The 18,313-nt window shown below is 37.6% G+C and overlaps 2 protein-coding genes across 14 annotated transcripts in view; one reads left to right on the forward strand and one right to left on the reverse strand.

The window, feature by feature from the left end:
* Positions 1 to 438: 438 nt before the first annotated feature.
* On the reverse strand, positions 439 to 9,580 carry TRMT5 (tRNA methyltransferase 5). Of its 3 annotated transcripts, none has more exons than XR_014820286.1 (5): positions 9,496 to 9,580; positions 7,723 to 8,384; positions 5,751 to 5,875; positions 1,550 to 2,134; positions 439 to 1,181 (listed from the first exon to the last, which is right to left on the reverse strand). XR_014820286.1 is itself a non-coding variant. In XM_003121846.5 (5 exons), the coding sequence occupies exons 1-5, from the start codon at positions 9,538 to 9,540 to the stop codon at positions 1,129 to 1,131; spliced, it is 1,500 nt and encodes a 499-aa protein (XP_003121894.5). In that variant the 5' UTR covers positions 9,541 to 9,580; the 3' UTR covers positions 439 to 1,128. The 3 variants fall into 3 exon arrangements, 2 of the variants coding, with proteins under 2 accessions (XP_003121894.5, XP_013848928.3); XM_003121846.5 differs by having other exon boundaries at positions 1,550 to 2,204; positions 9,536 to 9,580; XM_013993474.3 differs by having other exon boundaries at positions 1,550 to 2,204.
* A 150-nt stretch (positions 9,581 to 9,730) lies between these two features.
* SLC38A6 (solute carrier family 38 member 6) overlaps positions 9,731 to 18,313 on the forward strand; it is a 64,623-nt gene continuing 56,040 nt past the window's right edge. For 6 of the 11 annotated variants that reach the window (XM_084992333.1, XM_084992566.1, XM_084992412.1 and 3 more), the window contains exons 1-4: positions 9,752 to 9,887; positions 10,993 to 11,123; positions 13,124 to 13,197; positions 15,116 to 15,220. Coding sequence is in view for 2 of the 11 variants with exons in the window: in NM_001267849.1 (NP_001254778.1) it covers positions 9,783 to 9,887; positions 10,993 to 11,123; positions 13,124 to 13,197 (310 nt within the window). In the remaining 9 variants the exon portion in view is untranslated. 11 annotated transcript variants of the gene reach the window in all.

Here is an 18,313-nt window from a genome sequence, read left to right on the forward strand (position 1 = left end):
AAATTCTGCTATTATATTTCTAATTTAAATTTCTACTTTTTCTGGCAGTTGTTTTTTTGTGAGTTGGAAATACTGTTATGAGTACTTCTTTTGGAAATACATTTTATTCAAAGTATTTTAGCTCAGGTATGGTTGCTTTGTCATCTAATTCAATATCAAAAAAATTCATACTCTACTAACTGTGCCTTAAAAGCACAACATTGGACAACTACTTTTCTTGTTTTGGGATGAAGGATATTCACTAGTAATAGTAAAATGTTATAGCTTGGTAATATACATGGCACTCAAAATGCTATTGAGCTGTAACTGTGTCACTGTGGTATGTAGTGTGCTGAGCAGCAGTGTGAAATAAGAATCATATCCCATCTGTTTTGCATTTACTAAACTCTACGGTTAAACCATGAAAGCAGCCAGAGACAGTATGTAAACAAATGAGCATGGTGTGTTCCAATAAAACTTTATTTATGGACAGTGAAATTCAAATTTCATACAATTTTCATGTCATAAAATGTTATTCTTTTGACACCTTTTCAACCATTTAAAAATGTAAGAACCAGTCCAACAGCTTAAGGATCCGATACTGTCACTGCTGTGGCTCTGGTTTGATCCCTGGCTCAGGAAATTGCCATGCCATAGGCATGGCCAAAAGAAAAAAAAAAAAAAAAAAAGAAAAAGAGTAAAGACCATTCTTAGGTCACCTGTCATACAAAAACAGGTGGTGGGCCAGATTTGGCCTGCTGGACATAGTTTTCCTATCTCTGATATAATTAATCTCATTTGTTATTACTTTTATACTGATAGTAAAGAAGTACCTATATAAAACTTAGCTATACTATTCAACTAAGAATAACCGAACAATGATTAGTGCTTTCCTAGGTAGCGCACAATTATCCCACCTTCAAAAACTATTTTCCCAACAGAAAGACGGTATTTAAACATATTTATCTGACAAAAAGTTAAATATGATTTGTAATACAGCAAGGCAAAATATAAAATGGTTCAATACTAAAATAACTGAATACTAAAATATGAAATCATACAAATGATATTTCACTACATAGAGGTCTAATGGGGAGATAGAGAAAATATTTCCAATTAAGTGATTGAAGCAATTGGTGTTTTGTCTTCTTAAAAGTCTCTATCTGTCCTCTGGCGTTTAAGAGGTGGATCATCATGAGTCTCTGTAACAAATCCAGAAAACCTATATTAGGTAAGATATTTAACATTTGAAAATACTTTTAAAAAGCATATAATATAGGCATTTAAAAGATTTTTAATATACTCAACTGATGCATGAAATAGCATTCCTGTGGATTTATTATTTTAATGAAATAGCTTTCTACTGGACTGAATAGAGTGTCATACTAAAATCTGTAACACTGTGAGCAAGTCACAATTGAATGCCAAAGGGTCTTGAACTGAAATATCTAACTAGAATTAGTTTAACCTATTTCCAAGTTTAAAAAATAATATAAAATATATATGTGGCCCAAGAATGCTTATATGAGTAATATTACAGCTTACATTTAATTTCCCAGAAGTTGCTCACCTTGATTTTCGGTCTGATTCTTGTAGAGTACAGCAGCAGGAATCTGAAAGGTGATGCATAACATTTCCTTGTTGGGGGCCACATTTCTTACTAGGTGAACTGAACTGCATGCCTCCAAGGAAACACCTAACACAGTTCCAGCTTGTTGCTGAACATCCTTAGCAGGATTAGCATCTTTGGAAAAGCTGTAACAGTGCACTATGGGAAGGAGCTCACTGCTGCATGGCTGTCCATCTAAGAGTGATTTGAAAGCACAGAGAAACTCAACTGCCTTTGCTGGCAAGTTCATGACAATGTGCACAGAGTGTTTTCTTTCTTTTGACAGTAATCCCAGTTGCTGCATTAACTCTTCTCTGACGGGTCCTTGGAGGAAGTCTTTCCCATCCAAGTTAAAGACTTTCACCTTTTGGTCCACTTTATTTAATTTACAGTTGTGCAGTAGCCATTTATGGGATTCAGGATTGAGATCATTAGCAAATACAGTGCAGTTTTTCTTTGCTGCTGGAATGGCAAAGGGCCCAACCCCAGCAAAAACATCAAATAGGACATCCCCAGGTTTGAGAAGTTCTGTGATACGGCTGTGTTCTGTGGAGAGACGAGGATTCCAATAGACTTTAGAAAAATCAAATTCATAGGTGTAGTTGTTTTCTCGAACCTGAAAAAGGTATTATGCTTTTGGTTAAACTGCTTAGTCTCAAATTCCAGTAACTGATATTGGATGGAGGTACCCCGGCACATACACACATTTAAATTTACTACTATTAAGAGCAAAGAACAGTGCATTTAAAGGCATTTTAGGGAGCTCCCATCATGGCTCAGCAGTTAGTGAATCTGACTACCATCCATGAAGACATGGGTTCTATCTCTGGCCTCGATTAGTGGGTTAAGGATCTGGCATTGCTGTGAGCTGTGGTATAGGTCGCAGCTGTAGCTCTGATTCAATCCCTAGCCTGGGAACCTCCATGTGCTGTGGGTGCGGCCCTAAAAAGACAAAATAAATAAATAAATAAAGTACTTTAATTAGAATTCTGATGTTTATATTTGAGCCCTGTTAATATCTTTAGACTTTTTCATGAGGAAAGTCATCTCTTCAAAGCCAAATGGCTCTCTATTTCATCTTAAAGGGCTGTGAAGTGATTCCCCAATCACATTAGGAATTTTTCAGATAAGACAACTGTCTGGCTTAGGTATATTCTCTCTCTTAGTTACATTCTCTTATGTCATCTGATAGGGAAAAAAAAAAACCCTGTATTTTCAAACAACATACTACACTTATCTTCATGATGGGTACCTAAGTTGCAGACAGCACTTCCACACAGCAAACAAGCTTTCTTCATTAGTTTTCAGTTTATCAGAGGGAGGCATGACAGATGTCATGTGCCATTGAATTTTGAGGTGTTTTGCTATGTTTTTAGACTTAACAGTTTTCATGTCTATAAATTAAAGCCAGTGTATAGAACAAATCATTCCCCTATTTTCTCCTTTCTCTAATCTGAGTTTTCATGGATAAACTAAATATATACAATGAAGCTAACTAACTCTTGAGCAAAATTAAGACTTTGTAGCAATTTCTTTTGGGACTATCATAAACATGATAGAATATAGAAAACAAAACTAAAATTACAGTTGTGGAATATGACCTCACCCATCATCTTAAACCCCTTATTTTAATGGCTGAAGAATCAAAGGCCAGAAAGTTCTATGTTCTATAAATGTGATAGATATCATCTGTATTCTCTTTTCATGAACCTTAATTCCAAATTTACACATATATTTTTTTCCTCCCAATCACATCAGATGCCCTGGCCACATTATTAAAGTTCCAGAGTTGGAAATGTTTATTCATGATTCTGCCAACTAAAAGTCTTTCTAGGTATATAACCTAGTAGGTTTAACTATGTCTTGGGATGCTTTTCCTGAAATCCTTCTACTCACCTTTAAGCTCTTTAATGTGAAACACAGATCTACCTTAAAAAAATCAGATTCTAAGTGTCTCTCTGGTTTTAGCTAATCTTTGATATCTCACTCAATATTACTTTTCAAGCAGATTCACTCAGGAATCCTTTTACCTCATAATATACACACATAGTACTTAAATTCTGCATGAGCTCCTATAGTTAATGTGATTCTGTTTGGAGCAAAGATGTTATACTGAGTTTTTACATTTATTTGATAGTATAAATATTAGATATAAAATGTCCTAAGAACAAACTTTAGTTTACTTAGGAAATCAATCCAAGGCATTTATACAATGATAGAAGTTTCTTAGAACTGTAGATCTTCTCTCTGAGAAGAATGATACTACCTGCTACCCTAAGCGTCACTACCAAGTAAAGAACATGAACAGTATTCAGTCAGGGTACGTCTCAGTGTCAGCTGAGATAAACACTGTTATTACCAAAGGATTCACATTGATATCTTGTTGCCATAACAGACCTCATACATTATACACAAGCATTGGGCAGTGGAGGTTTAATATTCAGGCAAAGACTGTGCATGGTCTCTGGAGACAGAAGCCTGGCTCCAAACACCCTGCTCAGTCACTCCTTATAAGTCCATCTGCATAAAGAGAATATTAATAACAACAGCCATTATCTTGTGGGTTTCTGGGATTTGTTATAATTAAAGCTTTTAGCTCAGGACTTAACAGTAAGGGTGTAGGTATTTTAACGTTTTGACACTATTTAATTCTGTCAAAATATTACACTTAAAATACTCACACTAAGACATCAGGGGTCCAGAATCTTAAAAAATAATTATTTTGCATAAATTCTCTCCTGAGTTTTATTTAAAAAGTCCTGTTTAAAGATACGTCTAAGGAGTTCCCATTGTGGCTTAGCCAGTTATGAACCTTCATGAGGATGCGGGTTTGATCCCTAGCCTCACTCACTGGGTTAAGGATCTGGTGTTGCTGTGAGCTGTGGTGTAGGTTGTAGACATGGCTCAGATCCTGCATTGCTGTGGCTGTGGTGTAGGCCAGTAGCTGCAGCTCTGATTCGACCCCTAGCCCGGGAACATGCATATGCTGCAGGTGTGGCCCTAAAAAGGGAAAAAAAAAAAAAAAAAAAGGATATGTCTAGGAGTTTTCACTGTGGTGCAATGGGTTAAGAATCCAACTGCAGTGGCTCAGGTTGCTGCAGAGGTGTGGGTAGGTTTGATCCCCAGCCCAGAGCAGTAAGTTAAAGGATCCAGTGTTGCCTCAGCTGCAGCTTAAGGTTGCAGCTGTGGGTTGGATTCAGTCCCCAGCCTGGGAATTTCTGTATGCCTCAGGTGCAGCCATAAAATTAAAAACAAAAATTTAATAAAAAAATAAATAAAAAGATATGTCTAACATTTTAGGAGTAGCTTTTGCTATTCAAACTTTTGTCAAGTGGTGGAGCGAGTTTAACTTATTTCCTAGTTTAGGTACAAAATTTCACATACTGTTAACATGTAATTATCTAAGACTTTTAGCTTTAAAAAGTTTATTATACCTAACACTCCAGAGGATTTTGGAGATGGAGGATGAGATACTAGTTTATACCAGGAATCTATTCCTACATATTTTATTTTTTTCTTTGAAATAATTTTTCTTATAAAAGAAATATGTGGTTAAGTAGGAAAGTATAAAGATAACTTTATACTTTAACTTTATAAATTATAATTGGTCATCAGTAACTACAAATAAAAATATGGTCACTATTAACATTCTGAGGTATATGTGTATTTACATATTCAAAATTATCATAGTTAAAATGGAACTATTATATATACTGTTCTACAACTTATTTTTTGTCACTTAATATGTCAATGGACAATTTATTTTAAGTGTGGAGCTAAATAATCTTTAATGATGGAGTATTCCACTGTGGTATTATATAAGAATTTAATCAGTTCTCTACTGATGACATTTAGATTGTTTCTATTCCTTTATTTATTTTATTATTACTTTTTTCCAAATTATATCCTTGAGATAACTTCCTATAAATGAAATGCCTGGTCAAACGATGTATCTATTCAAAATTGCAAAATACATTTATTACCATACACTCTTCCTGACTTAATTTGCACTCCCATAATACTATATGTAAATGCTCACTCACATTTCACATACTTATCAATATTGGTATTATAAATATTCTTCACCTTTGTCATTTACTCTGATTTTAGACATTGATCTTGATACACACTGTATTAGGAGACAATATAAAATACTCTATACCTTGGTCATCATATTCTCCTCCCCAGAAAGTACTTCCATTTGGAAATTTCGGTAGGTATTATCAATATTATTGATTTTATTTACTGCTGAGGTGATTCCTGGATTTTTGTCAATTGTTACTTGGCCTAAAAGAAAAGAATTCATAATAAGTAGCAAACATGAAATGAATATGAACTCTATTTTCTTTTGGTTTATAGACAAAAACTGTATCCTAGTATGTGTAAAGATTCAACAGATTACTAAAGTTAATGTCTGACAGCCCGCAACACAGATACACCAAAAATGTGTGGGTACCTTTCTAAAGAAAAATTTTTGAGGAGTTTTGGTCTAATGTTTTTCACTTAATCTCCTTAAATTTATCAATACAACGATAAGCAAACAGGTAGACCATAGGGAATTGGTCTATAGAATAGAAGAGATGGAAGGACTATGGGAACAATAGAAGAGATGGAAGGACTATGGGAACAAATGACCTTAGAAAATGCCAGCCTGTCCCCACCGGCCTCAAACCAAATGTCTGTTTTATTGTGTATCTGAAACCTACACCCTGGAAATATATATCAGCAAAAATAATGTTTTCAAATAAAAGGAACATAGATTCTTTAGTTTTATCTAAATAAAACATTCATTTACTTAAATTGTTCTTTATGTCAAATATGTGCCACAGCAGAAAAAGCTACAAAGATAAAATACACCAAAAATTGTACACTGATGCCCTTTAATCAAAGTCTACTTTTTTTGGTGAGCACTTAAAAAAGTATCTATATGCTATCTCATTGTAGAAGGAAAGATAACTTGATTTGTAAGTTAGTAAAAGTACTCCATTATACAAATATGCTTAAATGCAATCAGAATTTGTCCAATTTCTCTGATAATTAGATACTTGATTTAGAACATGATAATATCAACAAACTCTTGTCAATCATTATTCTTATCTTATTCTGTTTCATGCATCAGAACTCAGTCTTAAAGATATATAAATGTACCATAAATGAGGAAAGAAAAAAAACCTGTCCTGAAGATCTATAGTAAAAGCTTTAAAATTACCCCTTTATAGAAATGTTTCATTTTTAATATATGAGTTTCTCTTTATGAAAAAGTTTATAAAATAAAGTGCTCAAAGGAATGTTTGAGTTAGAATAGGCAATGACTCATAGGAAAACCTAGACTTGACATTTATACCCAGTCATAATTATAAGGATTTGCTTAAGTATTTATTATGTTATCATTATGCATTATCAGCCCCCTTTATCAATAAAAACCAAGGAAATGCCTAATAGCATATCTCTGAAATCCTACCCATGCAAAATACTGAGCACTACATTTTAAAGCTGAAAATAATTCCCACAAGTTCTGACAAATACTCTACATTAAAAAAAAAATTAATCCTGGAGAATTCACAGACATTAAATATTTACATGAGGATTAGTGCAATTGTGATTAGTCTTCTGCTTCTATCTTATCCCAACGAATAAAAGACCCAGGCTTAAATTCTGGGCTACAGAGGTACAGCATACACAGCATTGTTTCTCTAAGGCTAGAAGCACTAAAAAACAATGTGTGGTACCTGACATAAACAAGTTCAATTAATTGATCAATGAAAATATGAGTAAACAGTGTCTTGCCCTTTTGACCTAAACATGCAAATTTATGAAACCTTGTATTCAACATAGTCCTAAAGTTTTAATAAGTCCTGGCTACCAAAATGACAAGCTGCCAAAGAATTCTACCAAAGCAAGTGATTCAAGTTTTTACTTCTATGCATTGTATACACAAAAGCTTAAACTGATATTTAGAGCTTGCTATGACTCTGGAAAAGGTATTCCAAGATGGCCCTCAAAAGAGAGAGTATGCAGCTAAGATCCAACTTAAAATGTCCTGCTCTTATAATTCAGCATTAAAATTTTTTAAAACTAAAATTAGAACTTGCTCATTGCTTTCTAATATGTGAGTATCACTAAGACACACCTACCAATTAAATGCTTGTAAGGTAGCTGATGATCTCGAAGGTTCAGGTGGGCGATGTGTCCGACTCGGCTAAACCCTGAAGTCACATCTTGACCTTCAGGGAGCACGGCTCTCAATATTTCTTCTGATTTAAAGTTTTCATAAGTTAGTTCCAAATTATATTTAGATATCTGTGGACTGACATTTAGTTGCTTTAAAATACTGAGTTCTTCTTTCTCGAAGGAATCACTGGTAAAGATTTTATAGGGATCCAACATAATTAGTCTACTTTCTTCATCTTCTGGATCTTCAATCACACGTTTGATGCCTGGGCGCTGCAGTGCTGCCTTTTTAAGGGACCGCATCAATTTATTGACTATTTCTTTCCTCACTTTAAGCACTGGGATGGTGACTGTTTTTTTAAAAGCTGCTCTATCGAGTTTTGTCATTCCTCGAACATCAGAGGGTGGTGAAAACAATTCAGAGTCTCTCTGATTTGTTTCTATTTCAGGCATGGTTGAGAATCTTTTTCTTTGATCCAACGAGAAAATATCAGGTGCCCTGTTAGGTTTCTGTATCAATGACACCCAAGCTAATGGAATCGATGATTCTGATTCAGTTATTCCACAGCTTTCCACTTTGAGATGTCTTCTTGAGAATCCAAATCCAAATGGCCTCCATAAGATCCTAAAAAAAAAAGTATTTTTTAAAACAAATACCATAAAGCTACACACTAACTTAACATGTTCACAATAAGTTTGGGGAATAAAATTTTAAATTGTTTTAAATAATGGGTGAATGCTGATGATTAAAACTTTTAGTGGTGTGTGAGAAGAATACTATCATTTCCAGGACAGGATGACCTTTAATGGTGGTAAATAATAAAAGTGCACCTTCTACCCATGTGTTGCCAGGACTAGGGCTTTGTGATCCATCACCCTTCGTTCAGTCAATGGACCTTCCCAACCACAATTTTCTATAGAACATGTTTGGGATTGGAAGGCTGAAGTTTAAGAATCAACACTAAATGAAATGGTCACAATATTTATGACCTTACCAATGGCAATATTTAAAAGGAAATTCTTGTGGATTCCTATTAGGTCAGGTGCTTTACATACATTATCAATCCTTGAGAGGTGTGCGTGGTATCACATTCTCATTTTGTAAATGAGTAAACTAAAGCTCAAGGGTAGGTTAATTGGCCCAAATTCCCGTTCCTGCCAAGTGGCTGAGCAAGGATTAAATTCCAGGGCCTGGTATTCTTAATATACTTCTATGTTGTCTTCGAAGTTTTACTGCCACAACTCCTGCCCATAACTAGAGGTTTCAGTATTTTGAGGATGAGGCCTGTTAAGTGTTATACTCATATTCCATTAACAGTATCAGTTATTCATTTTGTTACCGAAGAAGTAACTGTAAAAGGAAAGGGTCCCGTCTGGTAACCCTATAAAGCAACTGTCAAAATTTATAGCCAGGGTTCAAATTGGGTCTAGCAGGTAAACAGATGTGTAATTTACTTTGGGTAAATTACTTGATGTGAGTCTCGGCTTTACATGTGTAAAAATATGGCTAAAGTTCTATCAGAAAGCTTTTGAAAAGATGAAAGAGACTCCACACTCCCTGGTACTGTACTCAGACCTAGGCTTGGCAGGGCACCCGGGCGGTGGGTGACCTCGCCTAGGCAGCGCAAAGCGGAAAGCCGCCCTGAGCTGACCGGTACCGACAACACGCCCTCAGCCCCTTCGAAATATCAAAGGTGTAGCGGCCACCATCTCATCAACGTCACCATCCCATTTACCGGCGTCGCTCAGCAGCTGCCTCCCAGACCAACCCCTCACCTCATGCTCTGCTGCGGCTCGGAAATGGGTCGCCGACGGAGAGGCGGGCCCTCGATGACAACATCAATGTTCGTCGCCGAAGGGCGAGCGTCATCAGATCGCGTCGATTACCTTCTTCCTTCCCCGCCCTAGTGAGGTACAGGCACCCGGAAGGGCCGGGAATGCAGCCCCGCCTCTGGCGCGACTCTGGCCGGGAGAGCAGTGGTGGTAGCTGGTAGATGGACTGGGTCGTCGGCCAGCAAGCAGCATGGAGGCGCCGTGGGGGACCATCAGTGCGGAGCCGGGCTGGTTTGTCTCTACCCAGCAGATAGAAGAAGCAGAGGCGGAAGAGTTAAGCCCGTTGCTAAGCAACGTAAGTTAGCACAACTCGAGTCCCGGCACTTTTCTGATGTTCCTGCCAAATACGACGGAGAAAAGAAAGGGGAAGGCGAAGGGAGGAGGAAGAGGCTTAGGGCATGGGGCCCAAAGGCAGCAGCCGAGATTCCGAGATCTGGCGGACTTAATGAGTGTCATAGGAGCCTAACCTGTGCTAGAAAGAACAGCTGAAGTAGAAGTGCAGGCTCAGGTGAAGAGGTGCAGCGGCGAGTTGGAGGCTGGTGACCCCACTTAAAGGAGTAGCCCCAGGATTATGTAACTCCCTGCTGTTTTTTAGCATCTTTGTTGGTTTCTCGGCTTCTCGTTTCCTTCACCAGTCGTTTGAGCTTTGTGCAAGAGTCACAAGATTTTTCTTTTCCCAGCTTAGTCACTGGGGACCTGTAAATAACTTAATGCAGAGATCCTTAATGGTGAAGGAGTAGAGGTGGCCTGATAATAGGTACATAGTACTTCCCCTTGACCCTAAAGCCTGTGCACTCAACTTTTAACTTAAGTCAGTTTCTAGGACTTTGTTCCCAAATACTGTTTTAGTATTCCATACTGTTTAGTATTCCATAGTGTCCTCGCCAGAGCAACGTGAATCGCTATTTACTGTATCATCATTGTCAGGTGTTCCTGACCATCCTTCCCGTTGGGCAGACTTAATTCATTAAGTATATAAATAGAGATTAATTTTGCTGTCCTAGTCATTGAGGAGCAGCAGAAGTCTACAGTAACCCCATGCTGATTCAGGGATTCTTCAGTAATCATGTGAGCTTGGGGCCATGTTCCTGCTCTCTGTCCCCACCCCCATTTTACCCTATCTTCATCTTTTGCAGTCACAAGGTTAGTCATGACTTTTCAGAAGCCGACCTGGTTTCTGTGCTTGGAGTTGATTTTCCTAGGAAACCAAATTCCTGGTGCTGCACTAAGGGGAGGTGAGGAGGGAAGGAAAGGAAACCAGTGCTGGGTTGCTGGTTGAGCCCCTGGTATGTCACATCATGTGTCTGGTTTGCAGATATCCTCCATTGTCTGTCATTTCTTGATGAAATTTGAACCTCACCATTCAAACATTTGACTCTATTAAATTTGTGTGCTTACAGGAACTTCACAGACAGGGATCCCCAGGTGTTTCATTTGGTTTCTCAGTGTTTAATTTGATGAATGCCATCATGGGAAGTGGCATCCTTGGCTTAGCTTATGTTATGGCTCACACTGGCATTCTTGGATTTAGGTGAGTTATTTTCTTATTTTACCATTACTTTTTTCCCCCCTTAATTTTGATAGTTCAAAATAAGCAAAGAGATAGGCTGCAGAAGCTGGTACTATACAATTTCTAGTTATTTCTGGGCTTTTAACATTTTCTTCTTAACTTTTATATTGCTGCTAGTCTGTAGCTTGGAGGGATGCTACATAACCTGTATTTTTTTTTATCCAAAGTGTAGCTAATTTTAAAAAATGGAAACTTGATCCACACATTTATAACCTTAAGAAGTGGCTTATTTGTTGTGTTAAGTTGGCCAAAGTAAATCAGAGTTTATTAGCCATGCAGATTAATAATAAATAGCAATTTTGTGAGTGCAAATAAAGGACATAATCTTTTCATTTCTCCCCAACTCCTTTCTTCTTACTGTTAAGTAGTCTTGTTTCATCCTCTGAGGCTGGACATATATTCAGTTATTCATCTTTTAAGTCTCAGCTCATATTCCATTTGTATATTTGTTCTTTAATTATAATATATTGTAATAATTTGTTTGCAAGTTAGGTTCCCCACTAAACTCTGAAATCCTTTAGGACTATACCTTATCCTTAGCATCTAGCACCATGCTTAATAGAATGAATGAACAAGTTTGTTTTGTCAGCAGAAGCAGACCTCTTTTTCTAGGAAACTTAAGATACGTAGAGAGTTTCATTTAGGTTCATTTTTGCTCTTATTTTGAATTAAAAAAACTATTTTTATTGCCATACCTGTAGCATATGGAAGTTGCTAGGTTAGGGGTCAAATCAGAGCTGCAGCTGCTGGCCTATGCCACAGCCACAGCAACACCAGATCTGAGCCACCTCTGCGACCTAAACACCCGCAGCTTGCGGCAACACCTGAATCAGATCCTTAACCCACTGAGCGAATCTAATCTGCATCCTCACAGAGGCAACTTGGGGTCCTTAACCCACTGAGCCACAATGGGAACTCCTTGTTTTGATTTTCTTGATTAGCAAACCAATTTTAAGTAACCCAACTTGCTTTTATTATGGAATATATTCACAAACTTTCATAGTTTTAAAACTTCAAACCTGTGTGACACCTTAGGCAAGACATTATCAGAGGATTTATATTTTAGTCCCCTTTGAAAAATTATATTTTAAAATCCATAAAGGGTCTTATATGTAGATGTGTACTACTGAATGTGTGCTTGCTGAATCCTATCACAGTTTCCATTTTGTGATGTCAAACTGTTATTTTGTCAGGTTTCTGAGTCAGTTGACAAGTGTACTTTCACTTCTCTGTTCTGTTACTTATTAGCAAGTATTAAGTAGACTACAACCATAGTATTTCTTCAGCTTGGAGGGGACTCCACTGGGGACAGCTTTCTAGAAGCTTGTTCTACCAGTATCTTCCTGAGAATAAGTAGGGGGCTATGCATGTTGTTTCTGTTCACACTTTTGGTGAGAGGACCTCAATTATTACATTGCACATTTTCCAAATGGCATCGTTAGAAATGTGTTAACTGCATGTTTCTGGTTTAGTTTGGTGAGTGTGTGGGTTTAACAGATGCTAGGAATTGCAGTGTTAATTCACAATTATAGGTGAAGGTATGCTAAAGAGGTATACATCATTGGAAGGACAAGAAACGAAGAAAGGAAAAAGAAGACAATGATATTTAACAACTGAAATGTCCCTTTAGACTTAGAATAAGGAGAGATAATAAAAGGGATACATTGCAAAATAATTGGCTGAGCCAGCAGACAGCAGACAAGAGGGCTAAAGAAGGAAATTTGTTTTAAGTGAAGTTTTTTTCTGATTTTTTAAAAAATTTCAAAGCAGTATATTTTCATTTGAATAAATTTTGGTGAATACAGAAAGTATCTTCTTATTTTCTTTAATGATCATAATCCAACTACTCAGAGACAGTCCCTGTGAATATTTGGATGTGAAAAAAATTTTGTCCTTGTATTTATGATAGCATAAATAAGAAACCTTTGGGGGATTTGACCATGAATTCTTTTACATTTTAGTTTGTTGCTGCTGATGGTTGCTCTGCTGGCTTCTTACTCAGTTCATCTCCTGCTTAGTATGTGTATTCAGACTGGTGAGTAAAATACTGTGCTGATTCATTTGATGAAGCAGCTCTTTAAGACTTTAAGAGCTCTTTAAGACTGCATGCATTGGATTGGCTGGCTCCAGTCTGAGTTCCAGCAGGCATACATCATTATTAGGTAGGTGGTTGAAGTAGAGAATTTCAAAAGGTCTGGATGGATAGACCCAGTCCTACGGGGGAATATCCCAGGACAGAATGGGTGGAGGACACTAGCATTCTTACCCGCCTTTCTCTACGACAAAGGACATGGTTTTCTGGGTTAAAGTAGATTAAAGGAAACACCTACAAGGTGTTTAAAGGATCCAGACCTTGTGTTATGGGGAAGTAATAGATAAGCGTTCGTTTGGATCACATTTCTCCTAGAGTGATCATTTCCTCAAAAACACCTCCCCAGGAGTTCCCGTCGTGGCACAGTGGTTAACGAATCCGACTAGGAACCATGAGGTTGCGGGTTCGGTCCCTGCCCTTGCTCAGTGGGTTAAGGATCCTCCGGCGTTGCCGTGAGCTGTGGTGTAGGTTGCAGACACGGCTCGGATCCCGCGCTGTGGCTCTGACGTAGGCCAGCGGCTACAGCTCCGATTCGACCCCTAGCCTGGGAACCTCCGTATGCCGTGGGAGTGGCCCAAAGATATAGCAAAAAGACAAAAAAAACCAAAAACAAACAAACAAAAAAAACACCTCCCCAGATCTATTACTGCCTTCTTTGCTCCCCACCCTGATTCCTGTTTTTATATATAAAAATATATATAATTTTTAAATTATGTTTTCCATTTTGGGAACTTTATTGTGCAATCCAGTCATGTATTAAATAAGTTATTTTACATTGCAATAAATAAAAGTATATGAATTACAGAATAGCTTTCACAAGGTTTTTCTTTTGGCATTAACAAATACTCTGTGCCCATCATTCCTGGTCTTTTTATCTGTCAGGTCTTTTCTGTCTTTGCATTAGCTTAGTTATGATGGTAAAATCATGAGTTTAATTCTTATGTCGGTGGGTTCACTTTGCTCTGTCTGATCTTATAGTTTTCAGACTTTAAGAAGCAGGAGAGATACATAAAATAAATAAAAATGAGATTATTCTGGCTGAAACAGGTGAGAGAAGCCCACAGGTATTTCTGTTGTATTTTAAGATTCTTCAAAACATAATTCTAAATCCACAGTTATATAGTCTAATGTAATCTATGAATCAAACACACCTGCAGATCTTTCTATAAACAGAAGTTTCTAAGCCTCAGGGATTTTAATTCCAAGAACCTGATGTGGGATTCAAGATTAGGTTTTCAAAAGTTGTCCAGCTGACTCTTATGCAAAACTGATTTAGGATCCACAGTTTATAGCTGTAACTTGTGCTCATGCTTTTGGCCATCCAGTCCACAAATATATCCCTCTGCTTTCAGAGGGCGTGAGCAATGTGCAGACAGATAAAAATACTAGGAAACAATGCAGTGATACTAATCTCAAAGTAACAAGTTGTTTACAACAGCATTCCAAGATCAAGAGTAACAGCATTAAATGAGTGTAATTATAAATTCTGCCAAAACTCGACTAAAATTTAAACATGTTTTGAAATGTTGCTTCTTTGTGTAAAAATTTGTTTTTGTTTAATAGTAATAGTTTATCTAACATCTTCATAGGTTATTTGTCATGGATTCTACTAATATATTAGTCAACTGTGTGGCAATTATGTCTTCATTAACTAAAGTGTCTTGCCTTATTAATTTTAATTATTTGGAAGTAATGTTCAATTTATAAAGATTTCTGAGTAATGCTAAATGTTTTGCTCTTCTTCAGTTCATCTATATTTAACTTTAAAATCCTAATACTGTTGTTCTTTTCTGTACCTTTGGGACATATAAAGTGAAAACCTCTGTTTCTCTTTTTTTTTCTTTTTCTTTGATTTTTGTAGCTTACTTGGTCCATGAACTAACTTCTTCATGGTTCTACATATACACTGATGCACCTGTCTTCCGTTGATTGAATTCCTTCAGTCCTTGTAAAATTCTCTGTGGAGGTAGGCTTTAAAAAATAAAAAATAAGTAAGTAAATAAATAAATGAGAGAATAATGTGTAGCTAAATTTTCTCCTCAGTTTATTTGGCTGTAATAATGGAGTGTTGAGCTCAGATTGGATCCATTGGTCAGAAGGTTCTTTTATAAGTCTTTATAAATTTAACCTCTTCATTTCTTTGCATGGAACGCAAGAGAAATTTTTATCTTTATAAAAGTAAAGGATTTCTTCTCATGAAATTCTGCTGTTTTAGGTTTTCTTTTCTTTTTTTTTTGTCGTTTGACTTTTTAGGGCCACACCCGTGGCATATGGAGGTTCCCAGGCCAGGTGTCTAATTGGAGCTGTTGCTGCCACCCTACGCCAGAGCCACAGCAACGCCAGATCCAAGCCTTGTCTGCGACATGCACCACAGCTCACAGCAACGCCGGATCCTATAACCCGCTGAGTGAGGCCAGGGATTGAACCCGCAACCTCATGGTTCCTAGTTGGATTCGTTTCTGCTGCGCCACGACAGGAACTCCCTATTTTAATTTTATGTAGGATTTAGGATCTGTCTGGACTTTTCTTAGGAGCTGAGATGGCATATAAGATACTTTAATCTCTAGCCTTAGTTTGCCATCTATAAAGGTAATAATACTTTCCTCTTGGGATTATTGTGAGAATGAAATATAATAACATATATAAAATGTCAGGTCCTTGGTAAATGCTGGTTTCTATTATTATAAATTCTGATTAGGCCAAAGCTTATAAGGATTGCAAGGGTTGTACATACTGCTGTCTCAGAAACAGCTGGCTCACCGTGATTCCTTGGGGAGATTTTTATGCTCTGGGAGTAAATGGGCAGCCCTCCTCCTCTGGCCTCCACATCAGTGTCAGCAGAAGGGACTAGAGTCTTTAGAGTCTTAGAACTCAGTATGCATCTGGTCAAATCCCCATTCCCTAGTATTTGATCCCCACCACTCGTTGCATTGTCATCATTATTTGCATTGAGATCATTTGGATTAATGACATTAAACCATTTATCTCAATTTATGTTAATCTCTTCAAGAAACCAAGGTTATTGTTTATTTCCCAGACTCATCCCGTATAGCTCTGTCATCCATTTTCTGACCTTATCTCTCACTTCTCTCCACTTCCTAAAACCCTTCCAGTGAGCCCTCTCGGTCAGTCATCAGTAAAAAACCCTTGTGTTCTTAACTCTTTTCTCTACATTAACTTTCTTACTCTAGGGAACCTAAGGCTTCTCTGAGGATGCTGCTTTCTTTGTAGTTCTCGCCAGTAGCCACTCTTCTCTTCCACGTCCTTCAGACAGGTCTAGAGGTGGATAGGTAGAGGTCTCCTAAGGATTGTCCCTGCAGCAGCTTTGGCCCAGGGAAATTCCACATGCTTGAGGGTGTGGCCAAAAAGTTAAAAAATAAAGATGGGATGGGTGTCCTGGTTGCACCTCATTTTCACTTCTCAACCACCTCCCTCTCCCTAAGCCTCCAGCTTTGACCTTCATAACTCTGTTGCCCATGGCCCCCTTATGATTATCATGTACAGAATCCTCAGCCACTTTCTGTCATTTTCTAAACATTTAAGCTTCTGCTTTCCTTTTTGCAGTATTACCCCTGTCGTGATTCTGGATGATTCAATATCCATGTGGATAATCTTTTCAATACTTTTATTTCCTTAACCTCTTCTCTTCTAATGATTATCTCCCCTGCCTACCCTCAGCTACTAATTTCCATGGTCATGCCATTGACTTTGTCATTGCCGAAATTTCATCCCCTCCAAAAGCTTATTTTCAAGAATCTACCCTCCAAAACCCCTATCTTTTAAAATTTTTTGTCATTCCCTCAGGTACTCCAATTCTGTCAATTCTTCTCCCCTACCAGGACTTCAACTCATTGATTTACCACCTTTGCACTATCCTTTACATTCTTATCCATATTTCACCTTTTTTATCCAGTTGAAGTTTTTGCTATGTTATTCCCTTGATCCTCCCTTGCTCCTCCTTTTCATTATGTTACTTCCCTCACAAAACTCCAACCATGGTTAAATGTAACTGCCTACTTTACACATGCACTTGTGAAGTTGAATGTTCCTGAGGAAAAGCCACAACCATGAGGATTAATTTTACTGTAATTCACTGTCTAGTGGACCTGTGATACTATTCTTCTTACCTTCTTTAGTTCATAATCACTTGCTTACTCTGCTATCTTGAGGATGATTTTTTTTCATTTCTTCTTTCCCTCAAACCTTCAACACATTCTCCTTGATTTCATTCTTAGCTTATATCCTCACTTTCTGTTTCACTGAGAAAATAGAAACAGTCGTAAAAGAACTTTATAAGCCTTGCTACCACATCTACCTCCCATGTTCCTCTGTGCCCTCTCTTCTGTTACTTTGGATGAGCTCTTTATGTTCCTATCCGAGGCCAGCCCCTGACTTATGCTGTGATCCTATCACCTCTCAGCTACATCACTCTATCCACTTTCTCCCCTCTCTCTTCTTCTTCATCATCTTTGTTCCTTTCTGTTTTCTTATCAGTTTACAAAATAGTCAATAATTCTTTCCATTTTAAAAATGACTCCAGGAGTTCCCATTGTGGCTCATCAGGTTAGGAACCAAACTAGTATCATGAAGATGTGGGTTTGATCCCTGGCCTTGCTCAGTGGGTTAAGGATCCGGTGTTGCTGCAAGCTGCAATGTAGGTTGCAGATATGGCTCGGATCCATTGTTGCTGTGGCTGTGGCTGTGCCGTAGGCTGGCAGCTGCAGCCCTGATTCAGCCCTTGGCACGGTAACTTCCATATGTCACAGGTACAGCTGTAAAAAGAAAAAAAAAAAAATGACCCCACATTCATTCAGTATGCTTTCATAGTAAAACTCCTCAAAATAGTTATATATTCCAGATACTTCCCCTTCCTCCTATTCTCTCTTGAATACTCTTCAATCAGGCTTTCTCTATTATTCCACAGAAATTATTATACCAGCAACTTCCATGTTTCTAAATCCAGTGATCAGTTTTGCCTTTATCTTAGCTGATTGTTCAGCAGCATTTAACACAGTTGATCACACCTTCCTCTGTAAAAACACTTATTAACACTCTCTGG

This window comes from Sus scrofa, chromosome 1, assembly GCF_054392235.1.
Source record: "Sus scrofa isolate SSC_HxYL_T2T_F1_AM1 chromosome 1, Sscrofa_HxYL_maternal_Yorkshire_Landrace_v2.0, whole genome shotgun sequence".
Lineage (NCBI taxonomy): Eukaryota > Metazoa > Chordata > Mammalia > Artiodactyla > Suidae > Sus > Sus scrofa.

Excerpts from the sequence above, each read along its gene's own strand:
- TRMT5 (XM_003121846.5), bottom strand. Across the intron at positions 5,876-7,722 it reads ACCTTACAAGCATTTAATTG|GCCAAGTAACAATTGACAAA; the intron begins GTAGGTGTGTCT and ends CTTTTCTTTTAG. Across the intron at positions 2,205-5,750 it reads AGGAGAATATGATGACCAAG|GTTCGAGAAAACAACTACAC; the intron begins GTATAGAGTATT and ends TACCTTTTTCAG.